General features: G+C 40.9%; 1 protein-coding gene across 2 annotated transcripts in view; it reads left to right on the forward strand.

Annotated features, from left to right (window-relative positions):
- The first annotated feature begins 9,968 nt into the window (after positions 1 to 9,968).
- The window catches only part of mxi1 (max interactor 1, dimerization protein), a 31,349-nt gene continuing 27,545 nt past the window's right edge, over positions 9,969 to 13,772 (forward strand). Inside the window, exons 1-2 of one of the 2 annotated variants that reach the window (XM_085163552.1) lie at positions 9,969 to 10,360; positions 12,609 to 12,711. In XM_085163552.1, the coding sequence (XP_085019678.1) occupies positions 10,132 to 10,360; positions 12,609 to 12,711 (332 nt within the window). In that variant the 5' untranslated portion in view covers positions 9,969 to 10,131. The other variant, XM_085163553.1, reaches the window with a different exon arrangement.

The following is a 13,772-nucleotide window of genomic DNA, read 5'->3' on the forward strand; positions in this document are numbered from 1 at the left end:
ATGTCGTATGTATATTAGGGCACAAAAAAGGCATAATGAACAGCGAAGCGCCTTGAGGCGACATTTGTTGTGATTTGGCGCTATATAAATAAAATTGAATTGAATTGAATTGAATTGAATTGAACAGACTGAAAAAAATATAATAAATAAATGAAATTTAAAAACTATATATATAATTAGCTTTTACCATGAAATGACAGAACATAGAATGATGATGAACTAGTATATATATATAGCATAGTATATGCAGATATATATAAATATAGGTGTATTTTTATGGATTATTTCATGTGAACAGAATTCAATGATAGCATCATCCCAACAGAGGGCTTTGCTTACAGGCTGACTTGTGGTGTAGTGTGTAAAAGCGGAGTAGGAGGCAGAGCCTTTGTCTATCAGGTCCCTCTCCTGTCTGGATATAGACCAATAAGGAAAAAGGTCCCAGCAATTTTTTTTCTGTCAGCTGGTACTGCATATAAAACACTGACACTGGATGACATGGTAATTAATACGTAATAAACCAGAAAAGCATAAATGTCAGCACAGGTTACATTATAGGCTCTGCGAAGATCTACAAAGAATTCTAAATCAGGCCTCAGTTTACACTGCAATAGACTAATAAGCACTTCTTTTCCACTCACCTCTTCATTCCCCAGCTGAGGCGTTTATACGGCATTACTGCAATTCAGTGAATTGCATCTTTTCTTAACTATAGCCTGTACTTTGTCCTATCTCCCTTTGCTCTCCTTTTTTCTCTTTTCTTTCTCCGCGCAGCAGCTGGTTCTGGTGGAAGTTTCTTCCTATTAATGGGGAGTTTCTCCTTCCCAATGTCACCAAGTGCTTGGTCATAGAAAATCATCTGGTTGCTCTCTGATATTATAGGATTTTTACCTTGCAATATAAAGCACCTTGAGGCAACTCTTGCTTTTAATTAATTCATATAGAACTGCATAGCAAATTCATGCAAACTGTCTGCATCACTTTTATAGTTCCAGCCTTACTTGGCCAGTTCAGTTTGAAAACATCATTTAACTGTTTGTGAGCTGACAGTATAACAAAATGACAGTAAATATAGTGATGCTCATTTATGTCAACTCACTGAAAATTGCCTGCTAACTTTGGGCTTCACCATGTCTGACTGAACTCAGTAATTCAAATCCTAAGTTATTACATATTTGTGTAGCTAATTTGAAAGAATAACAAAAGCAGTTTATCTTTTATATGAAGCAACTGAACTGACAAATTTCAAAACGAAAACATTTACCATTTTAAACCCCTGGCAATTTGGCTAAATACAGCCATGCTTAAGTGCTGTGTTTTATCCTGTGGGACACACACACACACACACACACACACACACACACACACACACACACACACACACACACACACACACACACACAGACTGACACCCCCAGGCAGCGTGCCCTCTCCTGCTGGGCTCCGTCTTATCCTAATGGGATTGCCATGGTGGAAGTCTCCCAATAATGAAAATAATGAAATCAGCAAAGACCCAAAGTAAGGTTACTGCTCCTCTCGCAGGCAGCACACCCAGCCAGACTGCACCCCCCTCCCTACCCTCCAACAGCCTCAAAAAACAGACGAGAGGGGAGGGAGTGGAGGAGGTTCACAGACAGACCCCGGGGGGAGGAAGGTGGAGAAGTACGAAGAAAAGAAAGGAAAACACAAAAAACGAAAAATAAGGGTAAGTATGTGAAGAGAAGATATGCTGTGTTGATGCTATCAGACCAGTCACTTGTTCAAGCATGGACAGCTCATCTGATCAGTAAACGTGAGATGGATTTTATAAACAGAAAGGTCAGATTTAGCCTACACATGTAATAATCAATGTCAACCCTTTTTTCTTTTTCTTCTCACCCCTACATTGGATATGCTTATATCTCTTCAGCTTCCCTGTTGGAAATGTGCTCAATAAATGAAGCTGGCTCGTCTGACACAGAACCTGAGAATGCCAGATATGAATTCAGACGAAATTACCACAGGTATTCAACCCAAAAGAAAGATGCATTTAGCAGACCAGGCGGGGAAATAAACACAACTGAAGATGAGAATTGTGGGTGTGCAAGAAGAGGAATCGAGGATTTCCTCTGGGACAGGACACAAGAGCAGTGACAACAGGGAATCAGTGTGAAAATGACAGAAAAGGGATTCCCACAGCATGCCTTCCCCTGCCTCCTTCACTGTTTTCTCATTGCTTTTCTTCTCTCCTCTGGCTCCATTTCTCACCTCTCCTTTAGCATCTTTGAGTGCGTGCCATCGTCTGGTTTCTCCAGGGATCTGAGGTCACTCATCTACAGCTGCAGGAAAGATGAGAGCAATGGTGTTAACTGCTCCTCCTGTTTTGGAGGAATTAGACAATGCGTGTGGCGTTCGTAGTGTTTTAATATATAAACTAATGACTTAAAACAACAACCGGGATAAAGGTTTCTGCTTGACATAATCTGCAGGCAACATTTTAGATAATCAACAACGCTAAAATGTTTTTCGTGGATGATCATTTACTTGCCATATGCAACAAAAACGCTTTTTCAATTACACATTGATAAAGAAACGGTAACAAAAAACACGTCATAATACATGACCCAATTACAGATTAGGGAGTTTTGAGGAAAACATCCCCCCTGAGCCAACAGGTGGATCTCAGAAGGAGACATAAGAACATTTTGGAGCTTAAATAAATCGCCAAAGTTGGAGGATGTGTTTGATGTATGATGGGAGGAGAGTAATACATGTATTGTCTGTGCCTGATATTTATGCCATAATATCTTCATCACTGGAAAGGAAAATTCTGTATTTAAAGGATAATGTGGGTGAGAAGTCACTGGTTACCACTGTGACAAAGAAGCTGTAATCAACCTACTGTTTGAGTAACATATAAAGAAACGAATAAACCAATACACAAAGAGTGGGCTTTGCATCGTCAGTAAAAGTATAATTATCAATTTAAACACTTATTTCTGGAATAAACAGAATTTTTATGATTGTTTAAATTTGAACAAAAGTGGAAGAAAAAAAATCGTTTTTTCTGCGTTAACTTTATATAACACAAAAGAAACAGAATGTAGTTGGCAGTCCCTAGAAACCCACGGATGGTTTCTAGGAAGTGACCAGGAGGGAGTCATCACTACTAAGATTCCAGTAGCACCTGCTGGAAAGCACAAATTAATGCTATTTTGCCATTTACTAGTATAATCAGGCTAAACAAGGAACATAGGATGAGGTCATGTCTCTTCCTGTTTCTCGTCCTGTTTTTCCATCGACTTGTTTTGCTCGAGTCCCATTATGTCCCCCCTCCTATGCAAGTCATTAGCTCTTTGATTCCGCAGTCTCTTTCTCATTCTCTCTCTGTCCCGCGCACACCCTCTTTTTCTGATCTTCCTTAGCTGTCTCTACTCTCTAATTTGCAGAGGAGACACACTGCCCCAAGGTCCCCCTGGATAATTTGGCAACATCCCACATCAGAGAAGCACTGTAAAGGCGGGTGGCTATAGGGAAGGTTGTTTTAATATCTTCAGGGGCGTACGATGCTGCACCTCCAGTGGAGTCGCAGAGACAGCAGTCTGAGGCTCCTGTGGATAAATGACAGCTTAGCATGTGAAGTATTTTCTCACTGGTCTTCATTCCTGTTCTCAGTGACAGCAGAGAATGAACATGTTGGAAGTGTGTCTTTCCTCCCTCGCTGCCTCTTTGTCTATCTTTCTACTTAACTGGGTAAAAAGATCTGTGAGCATGTGTATGTACTCTCTGTGCAGGTTTTATGGGATTCCCTTAAACTCTTAATGAGCATTTACCATCAGACTTCTCTCTGCTATACTTTATAGGGCGTTGCACAGGACGGTTTGTAACAGTGTCTATGCCATTCTGTGTATCTCACCCCTCCCATCGCTTGAATTCATGTCTGTGCAGTGTTTTTCGTTGCTTCCTCATCTTTGCGTGTTTTTGCCCTTTGTTTCAGTTCTTTGTGCAGCCGAGTTTGTTTGTTTCACTCTCTTGTTATGCTGCCTGTAAAATGTGCAACAATGCATCTTTGGATGTATGCGTAAGCTTGTTTTCTTGTATGCATTTTCTCATGTGGGCACTTGCTTTCCACTTTCCTGACTTTCCTGCTGTGGCTATTGTCACCGGTTGTCAGTGCCTGGGAACGGAGGCGAACAATGGTCATCAGGAGGTAAAGGGCAATTGTCCCTGAGAGGGGAGACACTAGTCTGTCGTCTGTTAGGTTTACCTTCCAGTTGTCAGTTCATCAGCATATTTGCGAGGGAATAGGTGCTGTTAATGCTGCAGGTGTGTTCTAGGAGTGGCATTTTAAGATGTGGTGAAAATGTGCCCAGGGACGAGTGTTGAGACAGGAAGTGAGAATTGAGACTGAGAGGTGTAGTAGTAGCTGCATCAGCATTGCTGATTTGAGGAAGAGGTTAGGGTGGGGCTGTATAATGTGTTGTTTTGATACTGTATCACAAGGAAAGGCTGAAAATATCCTGAAATGGAGATTATACCCAGGAAGCTTTCCCCCAGTGGCTGTATGGTTTGAGCAAAACAAAGGAAAGGCCTGACTGCAATCTTGATGGAAGACTATAGTATCTTGGCTAGAAATCCCTGACAAAGCAGAGAACCCCACGGCTTGTGGCCCTTTGGTAAATAAGCTCTCTGACAGTAGCCTGCAGTGTCAACATGAGGTCAGTAGAAGAAGCTCCTGAGGGAAAAAAAATGCTTTGTCACCCACACCCAATCATTTTCCTTGAACAAGCACTTGCTCTATCTGATGGACGATGTTTTGTGCAGGCAGCAATTATAAATGGGCACCTGTGCTAGCTGGCTTTCTGTTTGCACAGTGAGTTTTGTAAATAGATGTAACTGAAGCACAGAGATAGCTATTTGTTATGTAACTACGACAATTCAGCCCGGGATTGGCTGACTTGTGTGTGCGCGCGTTATTGTAAAGATCTACCATAGCTGTTTCACGTGGAGCCCATAAATTACAGTAATTGATCTCTGAAGGGGGAAAAGACAGCAAGGCACGACATGTATTTAGTGTTTGTGTGATCAGGCTTGACCTCCCACGGAGAACAAACACCTATTGTGGCTGATGAAGAGGAGACACAAAGGTTAAGAATGAAGGGCTCTGTCAGAGGTCTTGTTAACCACAGCAACAGGCCAAAACGAAAGAAAAAAGACCGATTTAGATTAGTGTTACACTTCCGCTCACACTCACGTTGTCGCCTACCACTCTCAGAAAATACCATGTTTTTTTATTGTTAGTATTTCATATGTACCTTTACATTAGACATTCTTACAGCACTCTGCATTTTAACCATGCACGAGTACTGTGTGTCTTCTGAGAACCTTCACAGACATGTCTTCTAAAGCAGTTCTCTTTTGCGTTACGCTTTTACTCGTGTGGAAACAGCATAGGTTGAGGTCAAATGGTTTCCCTTTGGTGAATGGGAAGCAAAAGGGTGCTTCTGGTGTTTTGGAAAACTAACCAGACAAGAACACAAAGCTGTAAAAAGGTCAGCAGTATGAATAGCCACTCTTTAAATCTCTCAGCCCCAACGCTAGAACAAAAGTGTTACTCAGGCGGGTCGTGCATGTTCATTGTGAGGAGCTTTGTTTATATTCTCTCCACTCTCACATTATCATTTTAACAATTTTCTTCCTCCTTATATTACTCTATGTTGGTTTTTTCCCTCTTCTCCACCAACTCTTCCTTCCTGAGTGCGGAGGTGCACATAGTGGATGTTGTATAATTACCCATGAACACCACTAGCAGAAGTGGTCCTCCGATAATGATGTAAATTGGTGACATTTATGAAAATGTCAGTGAGTTTTCATGGGAGCAATAAGGGGTGAGAGAGACCATTATGGTGTATCTTTATTGTGGCAATGCATTTAGCTTCCTTGTGTTGTGCGTTTGAAAGATTTGAGAGTTTCATTCGGTCGTGTTCTAATATCACTTCAGTCCACCGAGACTCTGCGGATGACGTTGATTCGGAGATGAGGCCTAATGACTGCTGCAAAATCAAACTCTGAAATCTGTCCCAAGGCGAAACGGGATTACGTCAGTGTTCAATATGCCTCAAAGTGTTTTCACATCCTCTGAAAACGTAGTTACTTGTCATAAATTTTAATCATGGATTGTCATCATTGCATTATTGCCTTTACTTTATCATCATCGTCATATCACTGTAGCTCCTCTACATTTAAATTCAGAATGCTAGTCCTGAATCATTGAACCAACTAAAGTCAGCAGTTCACACTTCTTCATAAGTAATTTCTCAGGTAAAACTTAGCTAGCAGCTCTTTGAGGCTCACAGTGGCACTTTAAGCTTTTAATGCTAACGTCAGCATGCTAACATGCTCCCTGAATTTGCCATCTTAAGGCCTTTTAAGACCTCGAATATGTAATATTGCTGGCTTCATCAATCTGTTACAGTGATAGCATTCTGTCATTGAAGCAAAGGTCGGGATACCGCACTATCTCATGCTGCTGTCTCATCAGTGTATGGCGATGGTGGGATAGGGAAAAAAAACCCAAAGGAGACACTGAAGAAGTTGTTTTGATCCTTGGGCACATTGCCAGAATGTTCTCTTCCTGTCTCAGCCTCTTTCCAGTGTTACTTTTAAAATGTGTAAATGTGTTATTTTGTCATTCTGTGAAAGATGAAAAAAAAAAAAGAATAATTGCTCCAGTATTGAGTTGTCTAACTTAGTATATTTCAGTTAATTTGCATTCCTATACTAGCAGATGTTTTAAACTAGGCGATGGAGCAGAGGTATCTTCTAAAGGTTACAGATTTAACAGCATTTTCGCACACCTGGTAAACAAGCTATGCACCGTAGAGTCATTTCAGAGCACTTTTCTGTTCTGAGGAGGAAGATACTATTGAATGTCTCGTACTGAAAGACGTTCTTTACACCGACATGCCCACCCACCTGCTCTGGCCGGTCGCAGGCCACGGCAGACTCATGTTGCTTGGAGAAATGCACGCTTGACTGGCAGAGGCAGTTCACATTCAAGTGGAAAGCAACAAAATGAGTATTTTATTCAATAAGCTTTTTACCATGCGGAATATATTGGCATCTTATCATTTTGTAATCACTAACATTTTGACAATTCTGTTTTTTCCATTTAACTTTGTTTATATATATGTAGCTATATATATATCTTTAGCTTGTAAGATAACGACCCTAAAATAGGAGAAAGACAATACCAATGATGAGATAATGCCCTATCTTTAAATGCTTTCTCGGGGGGGGGGGGGGGGGGGGGGGGTTCTATGTAACTAAGTAACTGTAATTTAATTACATATTTTTTCTTAGTAACTTTATCTCTATTATATGAAACTAGTAACTTCCTATCACAGTCCCTTGCCTCTCCTAATGCCCCTAATTTATGAGCTGTGGTTTGTTCCTTAGGCTCGTAAAAATGAGCGTGTCTCCTTGAAAATGCCTGACCTCTGTTCCTGTCTCTTCTCTTGATGTTTATAGTTCACTACGTCTTGTTTGGTCATAGGTTTTACCTTTAAAGTAAAGATCACGGGGTAGCCTTTAATCAGAATAATAGCCAGAAAATGAGTGGTTTGAGTGTCTGTGTGCGGGGAGCTTCAAACAGTATGTCACAGGACATACGTACCCCTAAGCAATAGTCTCTTTCAGTCTGTACCTTCTCACTGTTACCAGTGTTTCCTGCTGGGACACATGACTCCCTTCTGCTTTGCAGCTCTTATCCCTCCCTAGTGCACGTGACCTGAATGGAGGAGGAAAATATTATTATTGCGTCTAGAGCTTTTCATGCTATACTTTTCATGTCTATTGCTATATAAACACTTTGCTCACTGACAAAAAAGTTGCCCTGGAGCTATGCACTTCAGGAAGCAAAGACAGCATGAAAAGCAGAGCCTACAAAAGTAGGCCCAGTAACCTATAATGTTCAAGTCTGTCCTGAAATCCCAAAGAGGTTTTGCCAAGCCCTTTTGAAAATCCACGCATTTTGTCATGTGCTGGCACCTTTCAAAGTCCAGTCGGGATCCCTCTCAAATGCTTTCCTTCGTCCATAGCTACCCCTCACAGAGGGTAAAGAGGTGGTGGGGCAGGGGAAGGAGGGACCTTCAGAGATTCCCCCTTGTGTCGGACTTTAAAGTTTCTGCTTCTGTGAACTTTACATCAAACGATCACGAGCTGCTGCTGGCTCTTTGAAGTGGCAAAGTGAGGGGGTGTATCGGGGCTTCATACAGGCTTCTGCCTCGACATGTTCTAGTTCAAAATGGACTCTGCGGCAGTATAAAAACATCTTAACTAAAGGTCTACTGAAAATGGCACAAGATCAAGGCTAAGAACTTATCTCTCAGTTACCCTTTCTGTCATTTCAGTGGGATCAGTGTTATACTAACACAGTTCTTCAAGCTCCTCTTTCTCACCTCTCTTTAAAGCTCAGATTTGGGAATTTGTGTGTGTTTTTATAGTAAATTCCTCTTAGGCTTGTCTTCTTGCAGGTCTACAATGCTGCAAACATATGCAGTGAGGGACCCAAATGCAAACTTTAGAAGCAAAATTGTAAGAACAAAAGGCACAGATCACTACAGATTTCAAGAATGACTACAATAGCCACACAGGGAATATGCTAAGGAAACTGAGCAAGTAAACAGTATGATGCAACAAAGAACTGAGTCAAACTGAAGCCTTAAATACACATGAGGTAATCAAGAAACGTGGACATGGGAGGGTGTGGGGACACAGCTGAAGCTAATTAAAACAAGACCAGGATATAAAAGCTAGTTTACTGTCAAAGTAAAACAGGAAGTGAGTTACTGAAAAGAATATAGAAAACTTGATATAAAAGGGAAAACAAGAGCTTATAGAAAACAAACTGTAATCAAGACCCAAAACCTAATGGGAACAGAAGAGGCAAAATACAAGAAAACACTGAAACAATTGACACCTAGAGCTAAGACACCATAGAGACTAATGAATAAGAGGAAATAAACCTGGAGATACAACTAAATTAACTAAACTCAACTACAAAAAGCAACTGCAGCTAAACAACAGATTGATTATAAAAGAAACAAGCATACAAAGGAATAAATAATAACATATTTAATAAAAAGTCTGAGTTCTGAAATCCTAGGCCATTGACCCAGGAACATGACTAGACATGTTTGTAGCCCAGTAATCTCCAGTACTGATCTTTGTTTGGATTTACAGATGGTAAATTTCATTGGGAGGTTCAGTTGAAGTATACTATGGCATAAAGATCTGGAAAAAATGCTGGTGAGAAAACAGTATAGGCATGATAAACACGCACAGAGCCTTGTTTATTTTATTTTTTTTAACCTTTTTATTTGCTCAAATAGCGTGGTCAGTGAAATGGTAAATGGTAAATGGCCTGTATTTATACAGCGCCTTACTAGTCCCTAAGGACCCCAAAGCGCTTTACATATCCAGTCATCCACCCATTCACACACTGGTGATGGCAAGCTACATTGTAGCCACAGCCACCCTGGGGCACACTGACAGAGGCGAGGCTGCCGGACACTGGCGCCACCGGGCCCTCTGAAATAATCATTTCAGTGAAGAAAATAATAATTTCCTACTTCTTTGTAACAAATTAAAACAACAAAAACTATTTTTACCTTCAAATCAAGTTTTAAATGCCTTTCTCATAGATTGACTTCTGTAAACAGCAGTAGAATACAATAAAAGCTGTTAGTCCCACACCTGCCACTGCTGTTTAAACTCAAGTTTTACTTCTTTTTGTTTAATGTGATGCCATGTAAAACAGAATTATGAAACTCTTATGTAATGTTAACATGTAAATATGATTCATTGGTATAGTATCCATGCATGCACGATTCTGTATTCTCTTCAAGGGCGGGCACAGGGACCATGCGGAATCCTTAGACTCTAAGGGGCCGGGCTCCCTGTTTTCCCATGCACCATCATCTACTGACATTGGCCACTGCTCCACATTAAACACCCTGCATTCATAAAAAAAAGAAAAGAAAGAAAGAAAAGAGACACCATCTGACAAGAGCAGCGTCCCCCAGAAGCTGCCATACTGCGAATTGCGCTCAGCCCGTCGCCAGAAAGCTCGGAAACTAAGAAGGGGGGGAAATGGCCAAAAGTGAGAGGCAAAGAAGAAGTTTGAAGAGTGAGGAGTTCTTTTTTGATTCCGATGCGTCTCTCTTGGATCAGCAAGATTTCGAGATGTCTAGTTGTCCTTTCAATGACGTCTTCAACTCCAAAGACTCCCACATGGAGCAGATCAACACTTTTCTGAAAAATGTACAAGTTTTGCTGGAGGCTGCTAGGTTTCTTGAGAGCGCCGAGAGGAAGGACGGAAGTGAGTTTTATTTGTGTGCTGCGTTTGATCTTTTTTCCCCTTTGCATCTGAATTTCAGGAAGGAAAAAAAAGACTTCACTGTCAACAGATTCAGACAACAAAGGGTTGAGTTCATTCAACTAAGCACCGCTGCCTGCAGTAAACACAGAATATGAAAGAGCACCAGACTGATTTAGGTGACCTTACTTATTGCAGTTACGGGAGGGGAGAAAAATATAAGCTTTCGTAATTTTCCGGACTATTTTTACCTGCATTATCCGCATTATCTTCGTGTAGAGCTATGTCACTCTCCAGAACTCCCAACACAGGGATCTATAATTTTTGTACCTCCCTGCTGCATAGACAAAGCAATATGACATAATGATTAGGTGTGTGGGTGTGAATGTTGGCTACGATTCCGTTATAATAAATCTGACCACATTGCAGCGCCCTCCAACTCAGTTTAGGATGATGTCATTGTGCCCCCGCAGACTCGATCGGTGAAACAAACTGAAACTTTATAGATAAACGCCACGGCTATAGCTCGCGGCGTTGACTCGACCTTTTAGAAAATATACGACCTTGCATGATTTGCTTGTTTATCACGTTATAAGAAATGATGTAATTATAATTACATCATTTCTTATAACGTGATAGATAGATAAGTTGGCTGATTGCAGAAAGCACGATATTTCAGATGGGTATTGGATTGGCACGTATCCAATGTAATGACATGTTATCTGGGCAATGCACTACTAAAAACGACTCTTTATGATCATTTTCATGGCTTCGCTTTCATCTAACTCGTGACTTTAAAAGACCGAAAAGACTAATTTGTATATGCATTTTTCTGTGCACGGCATTTTTCGTGCAGAAAGGTCGGTCACGTTGGATGAAACGCGCTGCGAAAGCCTTGAAGTGATATCGACTATAATAATGCAACGTGGGAAATTTTCTACAGAGAGCAGTCATCTCGATTGTTTGCTTCCTGCTATTTTGGGGGCGTGTCGCAGTGGCTTCCACATGGCGCAAGGTTCCTGCGGTTGGCTAGAAGCGAGCTCAACCCTCGCCGCCTGTCAAAGCCTTTCGCCAATCGAAGTTACGCTCGATAGCAACGTCACGTGTTGCTGGGCCTGGCTACAGCCGACCAAGACACGCCTACTGTCCCAGTGAAGGATGGGATTTGTAGGGCTTTTCTATAGGACGCGTAGTCTGGCAAGAATATGGAATTACATGGATATTTAGTAATTTAAATATGAAAAGCAGCCCTAATTAATGATTTATTAGTTTTTTGTCATACATGTATGACGTTGTCATGAAAAGGAGCAACAACCTTCCTAAACTTTGCAAGAACAATAGTAAACACACCATTTTTAAAATAATTTCTGCTGATCTGTGCACTGGAACTCTGCCAGATGTATGTATTAATTTACACTGATCTGTTGTAGTTGCAGTTGTAACATTATTGCAATCGTGAATGATTTTCCAATCGATATATATCTCAGTAAAGGTGGGCTAAATTGTGAACTTAATGGAATGTTTGCGTTTGAGGTAAAATGGACCATATTCACCAAAATACTCGATTTCCCAGAGTGCATTGCACTTAGACCGGCCTCTCCCACCGCTGGATCCCCGCCTCTCAGCTGAGCAGCTAAGTAAACAAACAGGAAAGGAGAGGAAACGAGCTGCAGCACGCGCATTGCTGGTTCAGGGTTCCCTCGGGGACGTTTTATATTGTTTCTATCCAGCTTTTGTAAAAATTTGATATCGTGTTTCGTAGAAACTTTTAAATATTTTGATACGCTTTCTTTTTCTAACAGTGAATTCTGGCGAGGATTGGCTGTAGCTTGCTAGCTTGCGAACACTGGATTTTTTTCTTTCCTTCCCTTTTGGCGAAGGCTGCTCATGAGCCAGCAAAGGCACGGAACAAGGATATAACACGTCAGTTTTAATAATAACCAATGCACTGTCTTCCCTGTAATTAAAAAGCGGTCGTTGCTGCTGCTTGCAAAGCTAGATTGCAACGTCCAACACAGCAAGCCTCAGGAAAGAATGACGGCTGTTCAGCTAATAAATATTCAGCGGTTACTGGAAGCAGCAGAATACATAGAAAGGAGAGAAAGAGGTAATAACATTTCCAAATGTCTCCGTTGGCAGTGACAACCCTGTACTGGTTGTCTGCTCAAAAAGGGTGATTTTTGAAGTAGAAAGTGTCCCCCAAAAGAAAAAAGTGGCCAGTCAGTTAACCACCAGTTTTTTTTTCCAACAGAGTGTGAACATGGATATGCCTCGACGTTCCCATCAAATCAGAATACAAACTACCAGAGGCAAAGGAAATTCCGAAATAAGAAGTTCAGCAGTAACCACAATAGGTAAGACACTATTCTCAGTCATTTTTGTGATTGCTGGTGAAAAGTGTCCGTTTTCTTCTTCGTCTTGCTATTTATATGCCAGTAATGAAAGTGAAGTTCTGGGATGGATGACATTGTTGCAGATAGCATGTGATCCTAAACTGCTGCCAGCTGGTTATTGCAGCGTTTACGCTTTTCAGATTAAGGGGCTTTCTATGTAAAGAGACACTGACATTTGAATAACAAACGATCGATCCTCGAACTTGTAGAGACATCTATAGTAGCTACGTGCACGTTTGACCATCAACACCGCTGGTTCGGTGGATTTGACGGGGGGTGGCAGCAACAGGGGCTCTGCTGGCTTTTCATCAGCTGATTGTCAAACGGACTGCAGTGGTCAAGGTTAGGGATCATGGTGAAAGTAAAGACTTTAAAACGAAAAATGTCGCTTAAGAAAAAAAATGTTGCAGCAACATCTTCTACTTCTTCTATTTCTTGGCTAAACAATGCAGAAACATTTTCCCGTGATTTTTAAATTTAATAATTTCTTTTTTTTTGTGGTTGACTTTCTGTATTTCCCCCTAGTATGCATTCTCCACTTCACTGTGGGAGAAAGGGATATTTAGTCCTATCCCCTAAAGAGGAAACGCTGCTATTTATGGCATGTTTTGTTTGCAGACACCAAAAGACGAATATGTGGAGCCATTTATAGGACTTATGTTTTGTATAATCAGTGACTTGCTGTTTCATCTTTACCTTCATATTCTATAAAAAAAACATGGGTTCACAGTTTGCATAATTTCAAAGCTACTGGTGATTGTTATGGAACATATGCTTAGTAAAACTCGCTGATAATGACTGCCACATAGATTAAGGCCCTTGTCAAACACACTGATGGCAGACACTTGTATTTAGTAACAGGAGTTGGGAGGATCTCCTAAGTTAAGACCCACTGGATTTGTGTGGGTTTTTTGTTTGTTTGTTTTTTTTTAAGTTAGGCTGCTTACATTAATCTTTCCATCGACAGTCATACATCAAACACAAAGCCCACTCGTACTCCTGAAGAGCTTTTTAATATTAAT

The sequence above is a fragment of the Neolamprologus multifasciatus genome, chromosome 6, assembly GCF_963576455.1.
Source record: "Neolamprologus multifasciatus chromosome 6, fNeoMul1.2, whole genome shotgun sequence".
NCBI lineage: Eukaryota > Metazoa > Chordata > Actinopteri > Cichliformes > Cichlidae > Neolamprologus > Neolamprologus multifasciatus.